The following is a 24,252-nucleotide window of genomic DNA, read 5'->3' on the forward strand; positions in this document are numbered from 1 at the left end:
GAATCATATAATATTTCTTTTGTGCTTAGTTTTTTTCACTAGCATGATGTCTTTAAGGCTCATCCATATTGTATAATGTGTCAGAATTTTCCTTTATAAGCCCAAATAATATTTATATATTATGCAAATTTAAATATATATTTATAATATTTATTATATATGTATATATGTTACTCAACTATAAATAGTATATATCATATATAATTATATATTATATATAATTGGTCTATATATATGGGACTATATATATATGTTACTAGACTATATATATGTACTGGACTGTATACTAATTTTACACACACACACACACACACACACACACAGAGTCCAGTAACATGCAGTGAAATGGAGGCAATAATAAAGATAGCTTCCAACTAAGGAAAGCTCAGGTCTGGCTGGATTCCCTGCTGAATTCTATAAAAACTTCAGAAAAGATCTAATACCAATGCTTCTGAAGTTCTTTAATGGAGTTGTAAGGGAAATAGTGCTCTCAAAGTCTTTCTTCAAAGATACCATTACCCTGCTTCCAAAACTAGGCAAGGATCCAAGCAAAAAAGAGAGTAGATCAATCTAGTTAACAACTGTAGATGCAAAAATCCTCAAGACACTAGAAAATAGAAAGAAATGAATCATCAAAAAGATCATACATAATGACTTCAACCCATGAATGCATGGATGGTTTGACATACATAAATTATTAAATGTAATACATCACATAAACAGAAGTAAAGAGAAAAACTACATGATCATCTCAATAGATGTATAAAAAGCCTTTGACAAAATCCAGCACCTTTTCATGATATAAGAAAATAGGTAAAGAAAAACCTTATCTCAACCTGATAAAAACCATTTATGACAGACTTACTGCTAACATCATATTAAATGGGGAAAAACTGAAAGCTTTCCCTCTAAAATCAGAAACAAGACAAAGATGTCCACTATCACCACTGCTGTTAAAAATAGTACTTGAAATATTAACAAGAACAATTAAGCAAGAAAAATAAACAAAAGAGATATGTATAGGAAAGGAAGAAGTGGAATTATCATTATTTGCAGATGACAGCATTCTGTACACAGAATACCCACCAGAAAAGTCACCAAAAGACCCCTAGAATTAATAACCAAATTCAGCACTGTAGCAGGATACATAATCAGCACACAACAATCAACATTCCTATATACCAATAATGAACTCACTGAGAAAGAAATTAGAAAAAAATACCACTCAACCATAGTATAAGGAAAAACTAAATACTCAATATGAAGTAGGGAGACAGCTTTCCTCAAATGGGAAGGGGATCAAGAGATGCGGCAAGGGAGGAAGGAGAGGAGGGAGAGGAGGTGAGTAAAGGGATTAAGACGTGTGACGTACAAGCATCAACTCCATACAAGAAATGTAGACCTATGTACTGCAAAGATGTGTTAACAAAATAAAAGTAAGTCCCTCCTTTTTTATCTGCTCCATAACTTTTAGTTGTTGTGTCCAAATTGGTTTTCAGTTTTTTCCCCTGCCCCATTCCTTCTTCTCCTTATTTTCCAATGTTGGGGTCAACAGTGTCAACCCAGAGCTGTTCTGCTGGCCTACCTACTAACGGGCCCGGCAAAGGCAGTCTTCATTTTTATTAGCAATTCTGGTCTCCACTTTTTCTTCTTGGTTCTTTCTTGGAATTTCCGTCTCGCTGCTTAGATTTTCCACCCGTTGTTTTCATGTTGTCTACTCTTTCCACGACAACTACAGCATGTCAACCAGAGTTGTTTGAAAATTCCTGGTTTGATAATTACAATGCTCTTACCACGTCTGACTGTGGTTTTGATGTCTGCTCCTTGTTCAAACTATGTTTTGTCCTTTCTAGTCTGCTTTTGAATTTTTTGTTGAAAGACAGACATGATTTACTGAGAAAAGGAGCTGTGACAATTAGGCCTTTGGTGACACAGTGGTAACATGGGGGCAGGGATGACCCCCTCTCCCATCCTTTGATTGGTCTTTGGGGGTCCTGAGGCCCTGGACTGGAATGTCACCAGCGCTTCTTAGAGTTTGTGCTTTTATTTAGGTGGAGCAAAATGGGTAGGGGGGCTGGCTTTGCCTACTTTCCTTTGCTCAGTTACCCTATGCTCTGATAAGACCCCAGAAAATTACCCTTTGGTATGGAGTTGTCCCAACACAGTGCTGCGGGACTTTCAGAGTGATTACATTGCCCTTCCCTCTGCAGACGCGCAGGAGACTTTTCCTCAGCATTCACTACCAACATTTCCGGCAGAGCTCTTACACGCGGTGACTGTGAATGGAAGTATGGGCTCCGCGCGTCCGACTGTGCCTCCCGAGAGCTTTTCATTCTTTGTGCTGTTTACTCCGAGCCTCCAGCAGCCTGTCCGGTATAATTCAGGTTTTCCAACCAGGCGTGGCACTGGGTCCTGTGGAGATTTTTGCTCAGTGGCTTTTGCTTAGGTAAGTTGTATTTTTCTCTGTCCCTTGTCTGTTGCTCCAATTTTGGGGACAGTGATTTGTCCTGTGACCTCACTTGTCTGAAGTATCTTAGGTAAGTTCTTCAGTTTCTGCAGTGTTTTTATTTATAGTAGAGTGATGCCTCCGAATTCTTTAAGTGCTGGGCTGGGAACTAGAAGTCTTTCTAGTTCATTTTTAGTTGAAAGAGGGGAGAAAAAGAACTTTGCGACACTGGATGGTGCCTGACGTGGTCACCCAAGGTCTCGTGTGTTGGGAGCTGCTTGGACAGTGCATTACTCCACTGACGGTTCAAAGATGAATGTGCTGCTCGGACGTGGGGCCTGGTGGGAAGAGGCAGGTCCTTGCGGGTGTGGCCTGGAGAGTGCATTCTCGTCTCTGGTCCTCCCCTCTCTCTTTGCTTCACCTTGAGATGAGCAGTTTTCCTGTCATGCCAGTGCAGTTAGAAACAAGCAGCTGAGTGAGCAACTCCCTCCCCTTCGTTCAGCTGTAAACACCACACCACCCTCATGATTACCCGTGCTTCTGTAATCTGAAGAGAGCTAGTACAGTTGGATCCTGGAAGCTGTGTGAGCACTCCCTTCTCCATCCAACAGTAAACAACACCACCCTAATGATTATCCCGTCAAACTTAGGACACCTGGATGCCTGAGGCTGCAGCTCACCCCTGAGAGACCGTGGAGGCGCGAGGATCGGGTGTCTGACCCTTTAAATACTGGACGCCTGAGGTACCAGCTCCCTTTTCCCCCTTGCCCGGCTGCCTGTTCCTGCTGCCACCGACCCAGATCTTCTGTACACACAGCCACTGACTGTACGCTACAAGGTTCGCTTGGCACACACCCTGCTTTGTCATACACAAGAACCTGCACTATTTTGGGCCCACTCACCTGTAACAATGCCGTGCTATTTCTGCCTTGGAGTTAGCCAACCATGTACTGAAACCCTGCGTCAAAGCACACCTCTCCTCCTTTCGGTGGTGGGTGCCAGATATTTTTCCCGTGACCAGAAAGGAAGTAATGCAGAGTCAGATGCAGACTAAGTGGGACAACAGAGGCTCTAATTAATAAAAGAAGGAGAACACTGAGATGAGAAGGGAAGGTCGTGTCGGTCGTCCAAGCTCCACTCTTATCCCAACACTTGGTATTTTCTTGTACCGGGTTTTCTTCCATTTTTTAAAAAAAGTGATTTTAGCCACAGAATTTTTATCCATTTGTTTTTCTTTGTCTTGATGCTCAGGCTGTACACGCTCAGTCTAAGCCCCCTGTGGTCCACATACATTTTCTGAATTTTGTCTCCTCTCCTTCACTTTATCTTCCTTAGGAGAAGAAAGCAAAACCTTGAAACTAATACATTTCTTTCAGTAACCGGGGGATTTCCACCATTGAGAAACTGCTACTTATTACAGTGAAAGACTAATAAAAACCTTAAAGTAAATATTTTAGTAGTTGGCTAAAAAAAGATCTTCAAATACTAGTGGAAGGCAATTTAGAATGAGATTTATAACGAGCTCAATATGAAAACCTGTTTGACCTGTTAAAACAGGTGTGGATGATCACAATTTCCTACTAAAGAGGTACGATGAAAAAAACTTACAAATGTCAGACAAATACAGCGGGACCTGAGAACTCCAAAGCACTCTTCGGGAGTTGAAAGCTGCTCCCCGGGTGTACAGCTGGAGGCCAGAGCTGCCGCCAGTTGGCAGTGAACGGGGAAACAGTGGGCACTTGGAGAAAGATGGTTTCTCGGCAAAAGTTTTGGTTTTACCCTTAATTTATTATAATGGCAGTACTCACTTACTTTTGAGTAAGTTGGCTTCCCTAGTTATTAAATGACATAGCACCTTCTGAAATGTGGACAAAGATTTTTCTTTAAGTAAATATGCTAATGATAATTTAATTTTATGAAGCAAGGTAAACTAACGAAGCAATAATTCTAGATAGTTACTTAGATCAAAGTTTTGATGTCATTCTAACACATGTTCTACTGAAAAGTATGAAGCTGAATTAAAAGTAAAACTTTTTATGCAGAAATGTAAAGCTGTATTGAAAAGTACAACTCAAACTTCAGGAACTGCCCCCTGCTGGAGGCCTGGTTCTATGGTTAAGAACCGCCAGCTTCTCAAAAAAGCGTGGACTGCACCAGCCACAGACTTGACTGAGATTGGAACCTCACATTTTACTATTGGCCACTTTGTATATGGGAAATTAATTCTGAGCAGTTTGAGGGTATAAGTAGGTCTTTAACTACGATTTTTTTAAATAACCTCCCTTTGTCCCTGATGTAGTAATAGAAGGAATGATTTTTAATTATCACAGTGATAGATGTGCTGGTAAACGGAACTAAAGTGAGTTGTACTGCATTTTGATTGACAAATGTCAGCACAAATGTTTTTTAAAAAATGAAAAATGAGCATCTGCCTTGGAATTAATCCTTATGAAATTAACATAATAGAGTAATTTATAAAAATTTTCCTTTTTATTGAAAGAATTAATACACTGGGATACAACTGATTGGCTATCATTTTTGGTAAAAGTTCTCATGGACGACAGCACTATTTTTAAAACAACCATCTCTCTTCCCTTTTCTGTCTTCACTGGAGCAAGTGCTACAGGCTTATTAATAATCTGGAAAAAAGTTTGCAAGCAAACTTAGGCAATACTCTTATGAGGAAGAAATTTTAATTTTCTCTTATTTTTCAGTTGGGCCAAATGCTCCGGTGTCTTTGAGGAGCCAAAATGGGGGGCAATGTCCTTACATGACAGAGCTTCTCTCCTGGGAATCCCCGCCAACCACTTATGTCTGAACCAGGCAGTGTTGCCAGGCTACTGAGCTAGTAAAACATTAGAGTGCAAGCATTCTTAGTGAGTCTGAGGCTCTGTTGTAGTTACTTTTCATCCTGACACCATGGCAGATGCCCACAGCTCTAGGCAGGAAGGTTCTGTTGGCTCACAGTCCGCAGAGGTCTCAGTCCGTGTCAGCTGGCTCCAAGGCAGCGAGGCTGGCAGAGGAGAAACAGCTCATAGCATGGCAGGCAGAAGGCAGAGAGATCAGGGAGGGAGACGCACTCTTCCAGGCCACGCCCCCAGTGGCCACCTCCTCTAACCAGGCGTCAACTCTCAGCACCTTATTTACCTGTGATTCACCAGCGGAGGCATGATAGACATGGTATGCGAGTGCGACACCCCCTTGATCTAACCTCCTCTCCAGAACTCCACCTATGAGATCATGAGGCTTCACGGGGGCAGGAGATACAAACCATAACATATGAGCCTGTTACATTCTTTTACATTCTCTGGTCAATTAAAACTTTTATTTCTAAATAAGTTTTATACGCCTTTTACTGAGCTTCAGTAATTTTCAACTCAATGGTTATATTTTTTCATCTGTTTCCTTTCTGTGTTAATTTGAACATATCCCAAGTGCATGCATCTCTAAAGACAAGGCTTGTTCTCTAAGTGTTTTAAAAATGCACAGTATCATTACTGAGCTAAAAAAATGTTGTATTTCATATTTTCAAATATTCACTGACTGTATAAATGTGATTGTCTTAACTTTTTCATATATAGGTAGTCCTTGCTTTACAGAAGACTTATAGAAGTGACTTGTAATACTGGGAAAAATTGTTATTCCTTAATCTTAAAAATATTAAGCATTAAAAACTCTGTTGATTATAAATGTATAGGAAAGTGAAGAGAAAAGAAAGAAAAGAAAAGAAAAGCTAACGGTAGAGCTGGGGATTTAGCCTTATATTCATGTTTCTATTTCTAGATGTTGTCTTTCAGCTTAGTATTAATTTCTGCGGTTTTGAAGTTTTCGGATTTTTCACCTCCAGGATAACACTTTGAAACAATTCTTTCTAAAATTGAGTTTGAAGAATTTCTGTAAAATTCTTGTTTTGTTCCTCCCATAGTCCCTTTGAAGGAGGCTCTAAGAATTCTGAGACTTAGAAAGGTTAAAAGATCTTCCTAGAAAGCACATCTCCCTCCTGCATTTTGAACCATGAGAATGCTTATCCACTTACTGAAAAACTGAGACTCATTTTTAATCAGAGAGAAATCATTTGACAGTTCACTACACAGAGACAGGGAACCACTTCCTCTGGAGAAACCAAAGTTTACTTTGATGCTCTCAGTAGTGTACCATATGCAATGTTTCCTAGTTTATTTGGCCATGCAACCCAATTTTCTTGTGCCAATTACACTGTGTTTTGAGGAAGGTTGGCCTAAAACCTTTATTTTTCAAGAAAAGGGCACTGGAAATCTTTACCGCTAGCTGTATGGAAGGGGAAAAATTGCTTTCTCCTATCCATTTAGGTTACAGTGGTGCTTTAGTTCTTAGCCTTAGTTGTTTCCACTTGTAGCAAATTAACTCATCATTAATTTGCCTCAAGTACCAAAGAAATTATTTTGGCTGAAAAGGGTAGCAAGTCTCCAGGCAAAGGACAGCAATAAATTCTGGCTTGTACATTGAGTGCCAAACAGAGGACCACTACCAGGACAAAGTTTTCACATCAAAATGCATTGAGTATGAAATTTTACTGGTTGTTCCAAGCTATGACTACATTTGGCAGTTGTGAAAATTAAATTGACATAAGACAGTGCTATAGCTTATATCTACATGTCCCCTCAAATCTTCATGCACTTATAGGTGAGATATTTGAGAGGAGGCCAGGGGGCTGGGGATTTAGCTCAGCTGCAAAGCGCCTGCCTGGCAAGTGCAAGGTCGTGAGTTCGGTTCCCAGTACCAGAGAAAAACCAAACAAAAAAAAAAAGAGAGGAGGCCAGAGCATGGGTGTGCGGGACTGAATTAGTCTGATGATTGGTTTAGCATAGTTGTGAATGATAGGATTAATGAAGAGGGAAGCCCCGCCCTGGGTGTGGATGGCACCAACCAATAGGCTTGTAGCCTGAGGGAATATAAAGGGAAAGAAGGCAAGGCTTGATGCTGCCTAGCTGCCATGGACTGTTTGTCCTCTGCCACCCTGCTTGGAGCCAGCTGACTATGGCCTAAAAACTCTACAAACTGTGAACTAACATAAATCTATTGTCCTTTAAGTTGTGGGTGTTGGGTAGTTTGCCCCAGCAAGAAGGAAGTCACCAAGACAGGTTAATAGAAAAAGTTTTTAATCATATGTGCTCTCCGTGAAGTCCCCTAAAACTCAGAGACGCAGGCAGATGGTTGAGACTTAAGTATCATCTGAGTTACAGAAAGGAAGACAGGTTTGAAACTCCTGAGAAGTGGAGGTAAATTATGGAAAGGTGAAAAGAGGAAGTGTAGAGTCAATAAACGCTGCAGTTCCATGGAGATAAGTGAGGTGACGAAAGTCTTCCCTCAGGAGCAGCTCTTCCTGCTGCAGATACCTTTCCTAATGAAAATTTTACTTACAGACGTTTATGAAGGGGAAAATTTATATCTTAGACAGTGGCAGGGGAGGTGGACTTTCCTGCATTGCCTGGTTCTCAGTGCGCTCAATGGGTAATTAATACGGCAATGTGGCATATTTTGGGGTGATGTGTTCTGAACCCCCTTAACTGGAAATATTTGCATATTGCTAGTTTCTCCCTGGTGTCCTCTAGGATCTGCATATGGAAGAAAATGCCTACTTTCTATCTATTGAGAGTTGTCAACAGCCACCCGGGTCCCTGAGGGCATATCCAGCTTCTGTGAGGCCTGAGCCACATTCTGCCTAGAGCACTCTGGAATAGTGATCCTTGGAAGAGATTTAGAAAAGAACTTTGGGGCACTGGTTAAGTCTGGTACTACAAGGACAAGCTGCTGTGTTCTCTAGGGCCAAGCGCAGAGCCTGGCGCATAATGAGAATTTAGTTAACTGTTGATGGACTAAATGAATGCATAATTCACAGTCAAGCATCCCTAAAAGGAGTGAGCTCTGCGCTCTCGTTTGAGGAGAGGACTTAACTCTAGGAGGAGCAGAATGCAAAAAACCTCTGCTGCCTGATGCTCAGAGGTGAGCGCTGGGAGGCCACAGACAGGACTGCCAGAAGCGCCACCCTATGTGGGATCCTGGAAATCCGCCCCGGAGACCCTGGTCCTCCTGAAGTAATGAGGGCCATGGACTCAGTGTGGGCCTGGGGCAGCAGCCTCCAGCGGCACCTGCGACCTTGTGCAGAATTCACGTTCCCCTTCCTCCAGCCTACTGAATCAGCATCTCTGGGGCTTTGCTTGGGCAACTTTCTTTTTTAATTTAACAAATTCTCCAGGTAATCTTTATGCACATTGAATTTTTTTTTAAACCCATAAACTACCTGCTTGAGGTCAAAGTGAAAATCACCAGGGCAGTGGTTCTAAAAAATATTGAAAAAATCTGGAGACCAGGGGCAAACAGGCAGCTTGCAAGTCTCCCCAGAGTGGGGAAGTCCTCCAGGTGATTCTAATGTGTGGCCAGGTTACAACCATTGACCTGCTCGTGGCCAGGCTTTTAGGTGCTCATTTAAAAAGTGGTGGTGAGGGGCTGGGGATTTAGCTCAGTGGCAAAGCGCCTGCCTGGCAAGCGCAAGGTCGTGAGTTCAGTTCCCAGTACCGGAGAAAAACCAAAAAAAAAAAAAAAAAAAGTGGTGGTGACGTCAAGTGAGAACCCTGAACTAGACATTCAGCAAACGCCGAGTGCCATCTATGTATTCTGGCTCTTCTGGGTTCATCAATCATCAAAAAAGGCAGAATCCTCAGTCTCCTGAGGGTGGGGACAGAAAATAGATGGTTAGAATATGTTGCATGGCTCATAGTGACTACAGAAAAAGCGGAGAACTGCGTTCACATAGCATACGCAGAAAAGCCCTCATCAGTGAGGGGACTCTGAGCCGACACCTGAAGGAAGTGAGCAAGTCCACGGTGCAAAGGGCAGAGTCGTGCTTGGTATTTTCGGGGAAGCAGCAAGGACATGCTATGGCTTGCCTAGAGAGTGACACAGAATAGGGTAGCGTAGGGTCAGAGCTATGGGGACTTTTTGTCCAAGTGATGAAAGAAGCCGGTGCAGTGTTTTGAGCAGGGTGACTCTGGTGATGCTACTGTCAGGCTGACAGGGTGGCACGTGGAAGCAGAGAGACCATTGGCTGTCTGTGCACTAGTCCTGGTGAGACCACACAGCGGCTTCCCCAAGTGGCAGCAGTGGTGCGGGTGACAGGTGGTCAGATTCTGCAGGTGTGTTGGTTGAAGATAGAGCGACAAAATCGGTAGATATGGGGTAGGAAAGGAGAAAAGGGCTCAAGGTCCATGCTAAGTATTTTGGTCTGAGAATTTACACAAATGAAGTTATTTAGAGATTTGTAAGGATGGAGGAAAAATTGGGGGCAGGGGTTAAGATTTCAGAATGTTTTCCACATGTTATATTAGAAACATCCAACTGGAATGGTAAAGGAGCAGCTATTCTGAGTCTGAAGTTCAGGAGGAAGGTCCAGATCTGGATGGAAATACCAGAGCCCTCAAAATGCAGATAATAAACTAAGCCAGATGGTGCATGCTTCTGATTCTAGCACACTGGGAGGCTGAGGCAGGAGGATCATAAGCTGGAGCCTAGGATGGGCAATTTAGAGTCTTAACAAGATCTTGTCTCAAAAACTAAAAAGAGAATAGCAAAAGAAGGGGGTGCTGGGGATGTAGCTAAGTGAAAGGGCCCTGGGTTCAACCACAGTAACGCTTTAAAAATCATGTTTGTGAGCTAACTAGGCTCTTGTTATTCACACTATCATCAACCTCACCTGAGAGTTTGTGAGACCTGCAGACTCAGATGCGACTGCAGAACTGTAAGTGTGGCATTTTGATGTACTCTCCCGGTGTCTGTAAGCACTTTGAAGGCGTAGGATGCTACGGCTTGTGTCTAGATGTCCCCCCAGAGCCTCATGCACTCATAGGTGAGGCTTTTCGGAGGTGGCTGGATCTAGGGCAATAAGGGTGAACCTGTGGCATACGTGCTGCTGTGGGCTGTTTGTATCTTCCACAGCCCGGGACGGTTTGTCATCACTGACTAGGGTGTGGGATTATTAAATCACCCACTGACCGGTTGAGCATAGTTCTGGGTGTGGATAGTGGGAGCACTAATAACCTGAACAGAATACAGGGAAAGGGAGGCTCACTACGTGGGTTCTTGCTGCCATCACACCAAGAACTGTCTGTCCGCTGCCATGTCCCCCTGCTGCCCTGCCTTGGAGCCCACTGACTATGGACTGAAAGCTCTTACAAACGGAGCTAAATAAACCTTTTCTCCTTTAGCTTTGGGTGTTCGGTATTTTGTCTCAGCATGGGAAAAGTCACTAAAACGCCTAGATTACACGACCTAGAGGAGAGGCGGCAAACCTGCGGCAACCATGCTGCAGTGGGCACCAAAGTGCCCTGTCGGCACGTGACCCAAGTCACCCCAGCAGCCGAGCATCGGATGACAGTTGTTTATTCTAAACTAAAACCTCAGTCCTCAGATTAATTTCAGGGTCGGCCCTTTACGATACATAGGTGGGTTTGGGGAGGCTGATTGGGCACTTGGCCTCTAAAAGGTTCACCATCAATGACCTAGAGTGTGAGTGGGTATGCAAGAGCAGGAGCGAGGGCCTGAGACATCTGACTTCGAAGCAAAAGGAGATGGAGACTGTTGACCGTGGAGAAGGACAATTCAGAGAGAATTTCAAGAATCAGGAGGCGATCAACTTAGTCAAATGCTGAGGAATACTAGCAATCTAAGTGTCACTGGTTATTTCTGTAAGAACACTGTAATGGGATTCATAATATTGAAGGAATTAAGAGACTGTGTGTGGATCTTCATGAGTTTCATCTGAAAGAGAAATGGGTAGTCCGTGGATGGGAAAGTGAGATCTAGTAAAATTTGTTTTGAAGGTGGGAGAAATAACATAGTACTAGTGTAGTGGATATGAGGATAATTACGGGGCAGGGGGAGTCGGTGTAGCTCAGTGATAGTTGAAAACTGCCCCAGAATACCTTGAGGTGAGAGGGAAGGGACATACAGACCAGAAAGGAGGGATAACTTTTAGTTTGGAGGAGATGGACGGTTATTCATAGGAACAGGAGAAAAGACATGTTAGCACACATAGGGATAGGCAACTGATTTTTTTCTGAAAAGAGATGCACTTTATTTAAAATTCTCCTTCAATACACTCAATTATTTGTAAAATAAGTAGAAAGTTATCAGGTAAGAATAGAAGAGGAAATGGGATTTAAAGGGAAAGAAGTATGAACTGTCAACTAAGGCAGTTCTCTCCAACATTTAAAGTCATCACACACACACACACACACACACAGCATTTGGGTGGCACTTAGGGAATTTGGTGAAGGAGACTAGGGCATGGCAACATGGCTGGAGCGATTGGGCACAATCTGCCAGCTGAAGAGACTTGTTAACTATGGGTTCAGAGCAGCAGCTTCTGAACCTGAAAAGAGATCAAGCCAAGCCCTGAAGCCAGTATCAATCTTCTGACACAAGAACAAGCAGAGCCCAGCACCTGATTCCAGTCTTCTAGCACGAGACCCAGCAGACCACATGGATCAGATATTGAAGAGACATAACAAGACAGCAGCGGGTGACTTCGCTGTACTGCCCTGTTGAACTTACAGAGGTCTGTTCTACTTTCCCAGCGTATCTCCTCTTATTTTCCTCCCTAGCGCTTTTTCTTCTTGAGTACTTCTTTTTTCTTATTTTAAAGAGAATTTGAAAAACAATAGCTACACAGAATTTGAAAACACGATGATAGGAAATTAACAATGGTAATTATATTGCATATTGCTATTTCCAAAGTAGTTGTTCAGCAGTTCTTTTGTATCTCTTTTCCATTTTTTATTTTTCCCCTAAATAAATGTCAATCTTTGACATTCACCAGTTGTCCCATTCAGTTCACTGAACGTGGCAATAACAATCTGAAACGTGCAGCTGGTGCCTACACCACCCAGTGACGCTGCACGGGACGCAGGTGACTAGACTCGCAGCTGCAGGTTCTTCCCGTGCGTCCGGATGGTAAAAGCATATTCTCTTCTGGCGTCCTGCTTCTGTTCCGCACACGATGTGGGGAGCTTTGGAATAAGAGGGGAATGAGTAGACGAGAGAGGCAGAAAGATAGCCAGAGAGTATGCAGGGACCCACCTGCAGCAGAGCCCGTGTGTCTGAAGAGACTGCTGAGCGTTTTCGTGGTATTCGGCCGTCTTCAGCTACACAGGCGCAGTGTTACAAGTGCAACAGTGAAAGCAGCAGGCGCTGAGGAGGGATGCAGAGGAATGAGTGTAGTTGTGATCATGTAATATAAACTGGGTAAGGAATTAGGAAGTGGGATAGGCGGGAAATCCTGAGCACACGTTTTTTCCCCAATGCAGGGGAATCAAACCCAGGTCTCCAAACATGCTCGACACATACCACTGAGCCCCATCCTGGCCCTCAGAGGGAAATATTTAAAAGGTGGGTAGTGCAGTGGATCATGAGTTTATGTCAGGGGGCTCATTGGTTTTTGAAGTTGGGATGCCAGGTGAGAGGAGATTGGAAAATAAAATGCTTGAGACTGTGGTGGGGAAGCCGACATTAGTAATGAGAGTGTCAGGGCATGAGTGGGAGTGGAGAAGCTGCCATACAATGGAAGAGAAAATATTGATAAACTGAGGAGTCAGTGTGTTCAGTTACATCAGTATTAAAATCACCAGGTGTGGGTAACAGTGAACCTGGAGATAAAATCATCAACAAATGAAAGTAATGCCAAACTCTGTATAGCATAACTGCAAAGAGGAGAGCTAATGTAGTCCATGGTGGGGTCTGACATCAGAACTTCAGAGGGACGGGGGGCGGGTGTCTTGGTTACTTTTCTGTCATTGCTGAGACAAAATACCTGACACCCAAAATTGAGGAAGGAAAGGTTTATTTAGCTCACAGTTTGTGGAGATTTCAGTCCATACTCGGCTGGCTCCAAGGCAGAGTGGCACATGGCAGAGGGCAACAGTACATGGTGGCAGAAAACAGCAAAAGCAACAAGAGCAAAAGGGAGGAGTGGCAGAGAGCAAGCCTCTTTCCCTCCCTTATATTGTATGCAAACTACCTGCCCCAGGGTGGGTGTAGCACTCACACCATAATTCCAGCATTGGACCATGGATCAATCATAAACTCTAGAAGCCTGCCCCATGTCTGCATCTGGCTTTGGGGGGACACCCAGACAAAACCTGTAAAAGGGAGTTATGTGTGGAAGTGACCATAAGCAGCAAGGAGGGCCTTACCATCTACCTCAGATCTGGTAGCACAAGATGTGTGGGGAAAAAAGCAGCCCACTTTAGAGGACCCCAGGAAAACATCTTTGAAAGTCAGGTTTTCATTAGAATGATGTGAAGCTGGGTGTGGTGGCACAGGCCTGTAATCCCAGCACTTGGGAGGCTGAGGCAGGAGGATCACTGTGAGTTTGAGACAAGCCTGGGCTACAAAGTGAGCTCAAGCCCAGCCTGAACTGCACAGCAAGACCTTGTCTCAAAAAGACAAAAACAAACAAAAAAATGATGTGATGAAAGAGAATCAGCCATGTGCTTGAAGATACAGGATATTTTGCTGAGAGGGCAATGCCACTGAGCATAACACCAGGTGGGGGCGGGTATGGGAGGGTTAGGAGATGGGTTCTGGTTTGAGGATGTGTAGAGGCCTAGCTTGGAATGCTGGGCTTCTTGCCATTGTTACTGCTGTTATGTGTGTTGGTGAGCAAACAACTCCAAACAGAGTTTCTACCTAAGTTCAAATTATTTAACATCACTTTTCAGAGAACATATTTTTCAGACAGTATTTCTCCACCGTGTAGTTCAGAAAACTTCTTAGCCTTCCCTTAACCCTTTTTTGAAACTTTCCACAAAATGATCAAATTTAATAGTGAGAAATGAGAGAGTCCTGTCTTAATCCCCTGCCTTAAGATATCTCATCCTGGAAAAATGATTAACCATTTCCAAGACTATCCTCCTCAAGACCTCATTATTGGATCTGCTTGTTGGCTTGAACCTTGATCTGAATCATAAACATCCTTATTCCATCTTAATCATATATACCGGAAATGTATCTCCACTTGACGCAAGGGCGGGCATGGTGCTTGTGAGGGCTGGGGTCCTGAATACACTTAGATATGATGTTTAATTACATAGACCTCCAAGATCTTTCTGTTTCTGTGATTTGAATGACTTTGTGACGCATCTTGACAAATATATTTTTCAGAAACACTGGTGGCGACCTTATGGCACGAGTGCCACTACAGGCTGTTTGTATCATTGAAAGCTCTAAAAGTTTCCTTGCTGCTCTGTATAGAAAAAGCTGGAAAACGCCAGGATCCTCTCTGAGTTCTAGTCGAGATTCCCCACCCTCCCTTGTATTGGGCAATCTTTGTTAGTGCTTGTTTTCCAAGTTACCAGATTACTCACTTCAGTTCAATTACCCAGAAACTATGCACTTCCATGTCTACACTATGAGGAGGTTTTTGCAATCAAGGAGATTAGTGCCTAGGATAAAATGTGGGCTGGTCCCATCTCTGCTGTGAAGCCACTGGGAGGAGGTGGAGAGGAGAGGCCAGCTTCCTCACAGCCTGCTGGTGACCCGAGGGGGAGGAGGAAGCTTCTTAAATTCAACACTTGAAATAGCTGGGCTCCTCAGTGTCACAAGGAGGAGTCCTACAAGGCCACCTTTAGTGACAAGAGTTTATTAGAATATTGGTAAAAGGAGGTAGGAGGAGAAATCCTCACCAGCTGCGCAGTTCCTCTCGGGCCCAGGACTTCCGAGGGAGGATGATGTGAATAGGTTTCTCCCTTGTCAAAGGGCGGATAGGACAGGTCTTTCTTGTTTCCCTCACTCAGCAGAGAGTGAGTGATTGAGTCACCTTTTGGCTTCTCACGATGGGGTTCCCCAGCTGGAAATGATTACCACCAAATCACCCCTGCAACAGTTTCCCTACCGAAAGGAATTTTTAACCTGAGGGTTTGGAAATCTATCAACCTTCCTGGGATTAGATGACATGGGGGTCTGTCCATATGTGCATTTCCTGGCAAGAAGACATAACCCTGTTTCTAAAGAGGTCTCAGTCCTTGCTTTAATTACCCTTAGGTGCTATAACAGATTTGTGTTTTGCTCTCACCTGAAGACAACGCAGGCAGGAACGGGGTGTCTGAAGTACCAAACTCAAAAGGGACCCGTGTGCTGGCAGTAGTAGAAGCCTCCAGAGACACCTGCTGCTGGTCGTGCGGCAAAGTGTGTGAGGTAATTCTCTCGCTTCCCACAGGCATTTCTGGTAGCGCCTTTGGTCCTTCCCGTAGTCTCAGAGCCCCTCCTCAGAGCCCCTCCCCGCTGTCCTCCTGTCTGTAAGTGCTCACACCACCCCTGATTTAATGACAGAATGTAGAAAGGTTTTATTATGGGGTTCTGTGGGCAAATACGTTTCCGTCACGCCGCTCAAACAGATCCTTACTGATGCTACGTGGTGTGGCGCTCTGTTCTGTTCTAAGAGATCCAGTGTGAATAAATAAAAGATAGTCCAGGATTTTTTACTTCAAAGAGAGCAGGAAGTTTAAATATCATTCTCCAACTACTAGCGGATAGTCTACAACTTCATATGCAAACTTTAAGAATTCCAGTCAAACCCTAACGTTTTTCTGGCCCAAGTCTCTTGTAGAGGTCAGTTTTTAACTATCTCCAATAGCTTTTTTATTAACTCCAGCATTGACTCCAATAAATAGCAATACTAAAACAAATGAATATCAAGTTTGAGAAGAACGTCCAAATGCTATTCGCCAATCTCTGGAATGACACCAGTGACATAAACTTGTGCTGTGTTGTAAAATTCAGTTATTGTGAGTCACATGCATTTATCCCTCTGTGTAAGCACTAACCACCAGAGCTGGGGTATGCTTGGTTTCAGTACCCTGAGTTAAAAAAACCCAGTAGGGAGGGTGGTGTGCTGTCTGCCATGTACAGTTCCAACTGAATCTGATGTCACGCTCTGTGGGAGGGATCTAACCAAAGCACCTACCAAAGCTAACAGACTAAGAGGTAAAATTTATTTTGTTGAAATATCCAATTCACTGCCGTTGGAAGGGTTCAGAGACTTGATAAGATGCCAAAATAAGGGTCATACAGCTTTGGAAGACGTTTATTGGGCACATTATTTAATTCTACCACTATAAAGATCATTTCTAATTTTTCTAGGATCTTTTTCATGCTAAGATCAATGTTATTTGTGAGAAATTACACTGAGTTTTCATCCTTGGAGAAAGTTGAATTTTTAAAAAATGAAAATGAAAATTAATTTTAATCAAAAGAGGCTTTGAGTATTTTTATATGTATTTTCTGGATTTGTTTTGGAGAATATTTTATATGTACTAAGGCTTTTATTACATTGTGTTGTCCACTGAAGTTAAAAAGCCAATATTCTTTAACATGCTCTGTATAAATCTTAAATAAAGTTCCCCTATAATCATGGAATACAACACAGCAAAGACACATAGAGCATGATGACCACTTTTTGCTGTACTCTGGAGTTGGAAAAGACTGGAAGAGTATTTAATTAAAATAGGAAGAGACAATGCTTCATGAAGGAGGGTAATTCAGCACAACCAGCTGGCATCGGGTTTACCTTCTCAGCATTTTAGCATTAACTTTTTGGCTCTGTCTTTTGGCCTTGCCTTTTACAATGTTCATTTTGTTTTCAGAGGAGCTTGGTTCTTTTGTCAGAACATTTATCCTATGTGTTAGAAGAAAGTCCACTAAATTATTCTGTCACCTCCCACCAAACTCTTTTCATGGCTTTTGCTTTCTCGGCTGGAGAAGTCTTGGCGGGCGCCGTGCCCTGGAGGACCATGTGCTGAAGCTTCCTGAAAGATCATTGCTGCGGATGCTGCGAATCTTTGCCTTCAGGAAAGCAGCAGGGAGAAGGTAGATTGGCCTGCGGAGAGTCCCTGAGAATAGACATGGTTTTCTTTAAAGTGACCATGTAAAGCAGGTCAGGCACTGATGCCAAGTTGAGGGGCCAGCTGAACGTTATCAATAAATATGACGTAAGCAGTTCTCCTGCAGGTGTCTTGGATGGTATTCGTCCTCGTGATTTCCATCCTTTCAGAGTCCAGGCACCTGCATTCTTTCTACTGCAAATCAATGTTTTTTTGCTATGAAGGCAGAAATAATAAAAACAACTGCATCAATCACATGCTATTCGTGTGATGTTTTATTTCCCCTAACAAACAGGGTCAGTGCAACTGCGCATTACAGGATTAGGCTGGTCTGGGCACCCAGACATGTGAGGCACTGGATGGTGCTTCGCTTGTCTGTCCATCTGTGGAGCACTCCCGTGGGCGGGGAGTGCCTGTTCAAGCTTGCTCTAGTTGAAGAAAAGCTAAGGGAAAACAAAGGCTCTTCTCCTACCCAGGCACAGAGGAGCATGCCTACAGTCCCAGCTGCGTGGGCAGCCGAGTCAGAAAAAATCGCGTTTGATGGCAGCTTGGGGAATTTGGTAAAACCCCGTCTCAGAAATGTGAGAAATGGCTGAGGATGTAGCTCAGAGATAGCTTAGCACGTGTAAGAGCCTGGGTTCAATCCCTGTGTGGCTTACGAGAAAAGCATTTTAAAACAGAAGGGGCATTTTAATGAAAATAATACAGCAAACTAATAATTCATATTAAAATCATATGCAAGTTAGAAAAACTATAAAACAGTGCCATCACCTGGGTTTGATTTAAAGATCTTCAGTCCTAGAGTTAACAGTTGTTGAGTTCTATTAATATAACCCCACCACAAGGCCTGACAAGAAAGAGGAGTTAAACTCCCAAGCGCAAGGACCTGTTTGGTAGTGTTATGCATGCTGGATGAATTCTTTCTACTTTGGGCTCAATTTGGAAATTAGTTTTTTCACCAAAAGGAGCAAAGAAGAAAAGTTCCCAGAAAGTTCTAGAAATTAGTTTTTTCACCAAAAGGAACGAAGATGAAAAGTTCCCAGAAAGTTCTAGAAAGAAGGGTTAAGGTCAAACCTTATGATATTGACCATTTTTGTTCACCCCAAAACGCCCATTTCTAGTGTTTAAAACAACAGAAGCAAGAACTCTTTATGAAAGAAGCTGTGTCCCCTTCCACATATGCTTGAGCAGAAATTCCTAATGGGGTAAAACTTGCTCTGTCCTTTTAACCACAAATTATTTTCCCTTTCTCTGTCCTCCTGTAGACTCAAGAAATAGCTTAGAATTGTTCCATGAAGCTCCCACCAAATTGTTCCATGAAGCTCCCACCAAATTGCTCCATGACTGCTCCCCTATGGGATCCAACTCTTTATCAGGGGGAGGTCTCAGATTTCCCTCCTATTAACTTCATGAGTTTACTGGGATGGAGGCAGGGGGCTTTATATGTTTACAAGTATTTTCCATAGGGTAGAGTTAGGTATTCTCAACTCTCTTTTCATAATATCTTAGATTGAATTCCTTCAGGTATTGGTAAGGATATGTACCTATAACCTCAACTGATTTTTATTAAGACTTGGTATCAAACAGGTAAAGACCACATAAGCATCATCCACTCCAGAATGTTGTTTAATATGCTGCACAGGTCTAGGTGCGTTACACTTACATAACGTTTTGGATTTTTTTTTTAAAAGCTTCCTCAGAATATATTTATAATCGTTTAACCACTTGTATGTCCTTGGCTTCCCGTCAGTAAAATGCCCTTGGTTTCCTAGTATGGTTACACTGAAAATTTACACCCTGGCATGGGGAAGTAACTTCTAATTTGTGCAGGCAGAGGCCCAATAGGCCAGACCAGTTCAGGTTAGTTCCTTAGTCTAAACAGTCTTGTCATTTATATAATTCAATATCTAATGAAGGAACTTGTGAATCACTGTCAAGCTCTTTAGCATCTTTATGACATATCATTATATCCTTTCAATAAATAGCATTTTTTCTTTTAAAGAGTACAGTAGTGTGTTGATTTTTCTAGAGCTGTTATACCAAAGTACAGTACCACAAAATGAATGGGTTTAAATAACAGAAAGTTATTCTTTCACGAATCTGGAAGTTCCAGTCATACAAAAATCAAGGTGTCAGTAGGACTTTGTTTTCTCTGAAGAGTGGAGTTGGCTGTGCCTCACTATGAGTTATACCACATTGTATAGAATAGTAGCTTCCTGGCCGTGCCTTGCCATGAGTGACTCCATTTTATAAAGCATCAGTTTGTTCCATTTTTCATGCAAATGCTGAGGCTGAATGACTTAGTAACTCATTTCTGTAAATAGAAAGCCATCCGATGTTAGGCACACTAAACTAACTAGAAAAACAACTAGCTGCATAGCACAAGCATAAGGCACAAATGGTAAGTTTCTGGGTGGCGATTTTGATTAGTATAATTTATCAAATTAAGACAGGATCATATGCACACATGCACATCAAAGTCATATTAGAGAATGTCAGGCCCGTGGGTTTGTCAGACACACCAGGCCAGTGAATGACAAATCCCCTTACCTTGATTATAACAGCAAAAGTGGTGGCCAAAAAAATGGAAACAGTCCAGTAGGGGAGTAGATAAAGTATAGCATCGATAAAAGTGGACTTGTGTTTGGCTATTATAAAGAATGTGTTTGAGGCGTATTCAGCTTAACGAATGTCTACAATGTTTTGAGTGGTAGGCGGTCATGTAGAAGTGACACACAGAGGAGTGACACACAAAATATAAAATGCTGTTAAGAAAGCTACTGTGCAGCAGTGGAAGTGTTCTGAGTCTGTTTCTCATCTGGACACAACTGTAAGAGTTCATGCGTTATACTTTAGTGGGTACAGTTTATGGAGAAATTATGTACAATGAAGTTGAAAACATGTCACATACCTGAAGTATGTCCTGTATCACCTACTTATGTGTATATTTAGGTGTGGATAAAAGAGGGAAATATGGACATACAAGGTGGTTACGCAGGGGTGGGTTTGGAGAGGGGGGGATCTAGGTCTGTGATCCCATGGTGTCTCAGCCTCCAGCGCCCCGCAGCCATCGTCTTGGGAGCAGAAGCGTGTAGCTGGCAAGTGCAGTGTCCCTTCTGCACTCTCTGTGCACGTGGTACGGGCGTGGGTGAGAGGCGGAGAAGGCATCCTACTACAGCATGCTAGTGGCCTGCTAGAATTAAACCTGAAACACGCCTTCGATCAGCAGCAGAAGGGTCCTTTTCCTTTTACAGCCGGCTTAGAACATACTGTGCTAAAAGGACAAGATCTTTGAGGTTAAAAAAAAAAACCTGGATTTTACTCTCAGCCTTTCCCCTTCCTGGTAAAGCAAATTCTGTGGGGCTTTGGAAAACTATTCCGCAAGGTCTTTATTATCCTTAAATGCAAACAATGATCCGCATGGGGTTGTGGTGAAGATGAAATACCCACAGACTTCCGGTTCGCAGAAGCTGGTACATAATACTAACCACTACGTGTGCGGGAGTGGGGGGGATTTTTTTTAAGATTTAGTGGACTTATTTCATAACTGGCCTAACTATTGTTCCTCAAGAAGTCCCATTTCTCGCCACAAAGGATTTGTAAGCCTCCCCTCCGTGCTGGGCGGGGAGCACCGTGCAAGAAGCCTCACCGAAAGCAGCGCAGAGGGGGCCCCTGCGAGCAGTCCCACCGCGGCGGGAAATCAGCCTGCGCGGCCCACTTCCCCAGGAAACGCCGAGGCTGTCTTCGGGTGAGAAGACAGGGAGGTAGGACGCCCAGCTGGGGCTGTGTGGTCCTTGACGTAGGAAGCATCGCTGAATGACAAAGCGAGACAGAAGTGGGGGAAGGACTCGAGCGAGCAAGGTTTGCAGCAGCAGGAACTGACAGAAGTGAAACTGTTCTCCTTGGGATCAGAAGCTGTGGGCCCATGGGGGCACTCGCAAGGCCTGGTTAGGGTTTTCCTTCAGCGGTAATAAAGTAGACTGCACGGCACATCGCCTTACACTTCACACCACCCCTGGTTCCAAGGTTGTTTCCATTTTGTAACTCTGACTTGTTCCTCTAGTGAAGATGCAAGGGGGCCCGTGATAGGCCGTGTCAGGGAGGTCCATGGCCCTTCAGAAGGAGGACAGAGCGCCTGGGCAGGTGGTGGGGGGCAGGAGAGAATTAAGAGAGCCTTCCAGAGCGGCTTTGGCCTGGGATTCCCGGAGCGTGTACCTGTGACGGGTTTGTTACCTTCTTTGTCTGACATAGTACCGGCCGCCCACCCTTTTTTTGCCTTTTTGTAATCTTCCCACTGAGAGGCTTCCCCTGGTTTGGGTGGCGACACCTCACACTTGGACTGCTAATGAACTGCTCAGCCATGCTTAAGTCTACTCCCTCACGTTTGGCTTAAAAACACAGGTGAATAAATTATGATGTGCAGGTATTCTGGAAGCTTTTGGGAACCTCTCCCACTTCCCAAACACAGCTGATACTGCTATAGTTCCTCCTTAGGTGCATTCACGAGTTTTGCACATTTGTATAATACCTGTGAGGCTAAAGTGTTTCTATCAGACTGTGATGAACTTACTGAGTTATGATCCTGGGCAGGAAAGTGCATGTGGTTGGACCACAGTAATTCAGTGAAAGGTCTCAGGGGCTCTGTTTTCTCACTTGCCAAAAGTCGATATAAATCACAGTCAAGGTATGGTCTGCGGACTGCTACAGTAGCTGATCCCCTTTACCAGGAAACAGGCTAATCATGAATGTTGTTCTATGCTTGGACCTCCGTTTTGGTTTTCAGTGAATTATTTGAATGGCATTTCACTCAGTAATAAATCCATGAAGTTCTCTTCTACCTTTCCAGTGACTTGGCATCAAAACTACTAGAAGATACAAAATGTATAACATTGTGCAGTCATGGCCTCTGTTATAAAAATTACTTGTGAATTTTTCTGGGAAGTGCAACTATTGTACAACAAGGAGCTTATTCAATGCTATTGCTAAGTTCTTCAGCTCAGTACAGTCCAGCAGCAGCTGTGCTGAGCTTTATTACCTTCATTGTTAATGCTACCTCAGTCATGAAAACACAGTTAAAACTCTTGATACTTGACTGATTCACTCTGTCATGTGGAATTATCAGTAAATTATCAGTACCTATGTGTAGATTTCACAGTGTCATGTAGAATTATCAGTAAAGTTGTAAATGAAAATAGTCATGAAACCCTTGCTTAACAAAGTAACTCCTCAGAGACTTGGCTGAAGTTTACTCACAGAGCCAGTGCTTGGAAGATTGGTGACTTTTTCATCCTTTCTGGAAGTTTTTGTTCTCCATGCAGAGGTAAACTTGAGGATGGGGCTTTCAACCCATCTTTGCCCCTGGTCCTGATATTAGTCTGTCAAGATAGTTTTCTTTTAGAAAACTTTGTCAAGATCAACAGAATCTAGCAGATTTACCTTAGTAATACTTTTGTATTCACAGTATTTACTTTTAGGATTATAAAGATGTACTTTTCTTCCTAGGGAGCAGGCTGGGTTTTGGAAAAAAGTATATGTGTTGTGTGAGGGTTGGACAATAGGTAAAAAACCTCATGTCACAAAGAAAGGGAAGACATGGAAGGATGGTACTTTAGAGTAGCTAAGGAAAAGGGAGCCTCAGGAGGTCTCCGATGTGGTAAAAACTTCCATCTGATAATGTTCTCCAGCTTACAGGAGGACTATTTGTCCAGTATCCATTGGGCTAAGCTTTTTCTGCAATTTACTTTATCCTTGTGGGTGGGAGAGGTGAGATGCCCCTGCTTTGAGTGAAGGTTCTCAATTTCTTAGCTTACAGTTCTCACACAAGTCTCTTGCTGCCTAAATCTGTACAGAGCAGCTATTCAGATTTCCATTTCAAGAAGCATTTGCACCTTTGTCCCAATAATATCCTCTGGAAGCAAGATTTGGCAGATCTCAAGCTATTTTCTGAACTATCTACAGCCATTTCTTTTCGTGAGGTAACTGCCAGGTAAATAAACAAGGCCCAACACTTCCCATGCTGCCTTGGCAAGGAAACAACTTAGACACGAGTAATTACGTGTTGGAAAGAAGTTCACGGAACAGTGCTCGGTTATCAAGTTCGCTTTGAGGGCTGCACCACCTGTGACACTAGGCTGATGTGCTCCCTCAGAATTCTTTCTTCACTGTAGAACAAGGTAAAAAGGGTCGCTTATGTCTCAGAATGACCAGTCCCTAAGTCAGTGAGGCACACTGGCCACCTGCCCCAAGTGTAGCTGTGCAGTTTCTTGTAATGTAAACCCCCTTCCCATCATCTTTCTCTCTGGGGAAGACTCATAATTAATTTAGCTAATTTTCCAGTTCACAGGTTGAGAGTGAGGCATTTACCAGTAAGCTGAAGTTCACGGACTGTCCGTTGTTCTGGCGCTTGCTGAGCCTCCAAACATCCTCCTCAGAGGCTGCAGGACAGCGCAGTGACCACAGCCCCCCCCCAGACTTTAAGGGCACCTCCCACCCAACTGTGATGGCCCTCCGCCAGCCCTAGCGCCGCACCTCCCCAACCTAGCCCTCGTGCACCTCAAGGCGAGATAAGCCATCTTCACCCCAAGGAGAAAAATCTGAATCAGACTTAAGTCTCCATGACCGCGCTTGCATCACCTCTGGACACCCTGTCCCTGCAAGCTGGCAAGAACTCTGTAGGTGCGACATTGCCAAGGAAGCCAGGAGGAACTCGTCCGTGCTGCCTGCAGTCAAGAACTGTACAACTGCTGGAGACGATCTGCCCCACCTCCCTGTTTTTGTATAGAGTATTTTGCAATATTGTTGGTGCGTCAGGAAGAAAGCAGTCGTGTGTGGCCTATGAAAAGGACAGTCAACCCCTAGTTTACACTTTCTTCTTCATGATTTTTTATTTAAGAG

At 43.4% G+C, this 24,252-nt stretch overlaps 1 protein-coding gene across 1 annotated transcript; it reads left to right on the forward strand.

Annotated features, from left to right (window-relative positions):
• Nucleotides 1-1,033: 1,033 nt before the first annotated feature.
• On the forward strand, nt 1,034-17,606 carry LOC106148899. The gene is made up of 4 exons (XM_013515962.1): nt 1,034-2,446; nt 3,097-3,284; nt 15,558-15,673; nt 17,122-17,606. Exons 1-4 carry the CDS (start codon nt 2,283-2,285, stop codon nt 17,275-17,277), a joined length of 624 nt encoding a protein of 207 aa, XP_013371416.1. The 5' UTR covers nt 1,034-2,282; the 3' UTR covers nt 17,278-17,606.
• Nucleotides 17,607-24,252: the final 6,646 nt, after the last annotated feature.

The sequence above is a fragment of the Chinchilla lanigera genome, unplaced genomic scaffold (genome assembly GCF_000276665.1).
Source record: "Chinchilla lanigera isolate Chin_1 unplaced genomic scaffold, ChiLan1.0 scaffold00031, whole genome shotgun sequence".
Classification (NCBI taxonomy): domain Eukaryota; kingdom Metazoa; phylum Chordata; class Mammalia; order Rodentia; family Chinchillidae; genus Chinchilla; species Chinchilla lanigera.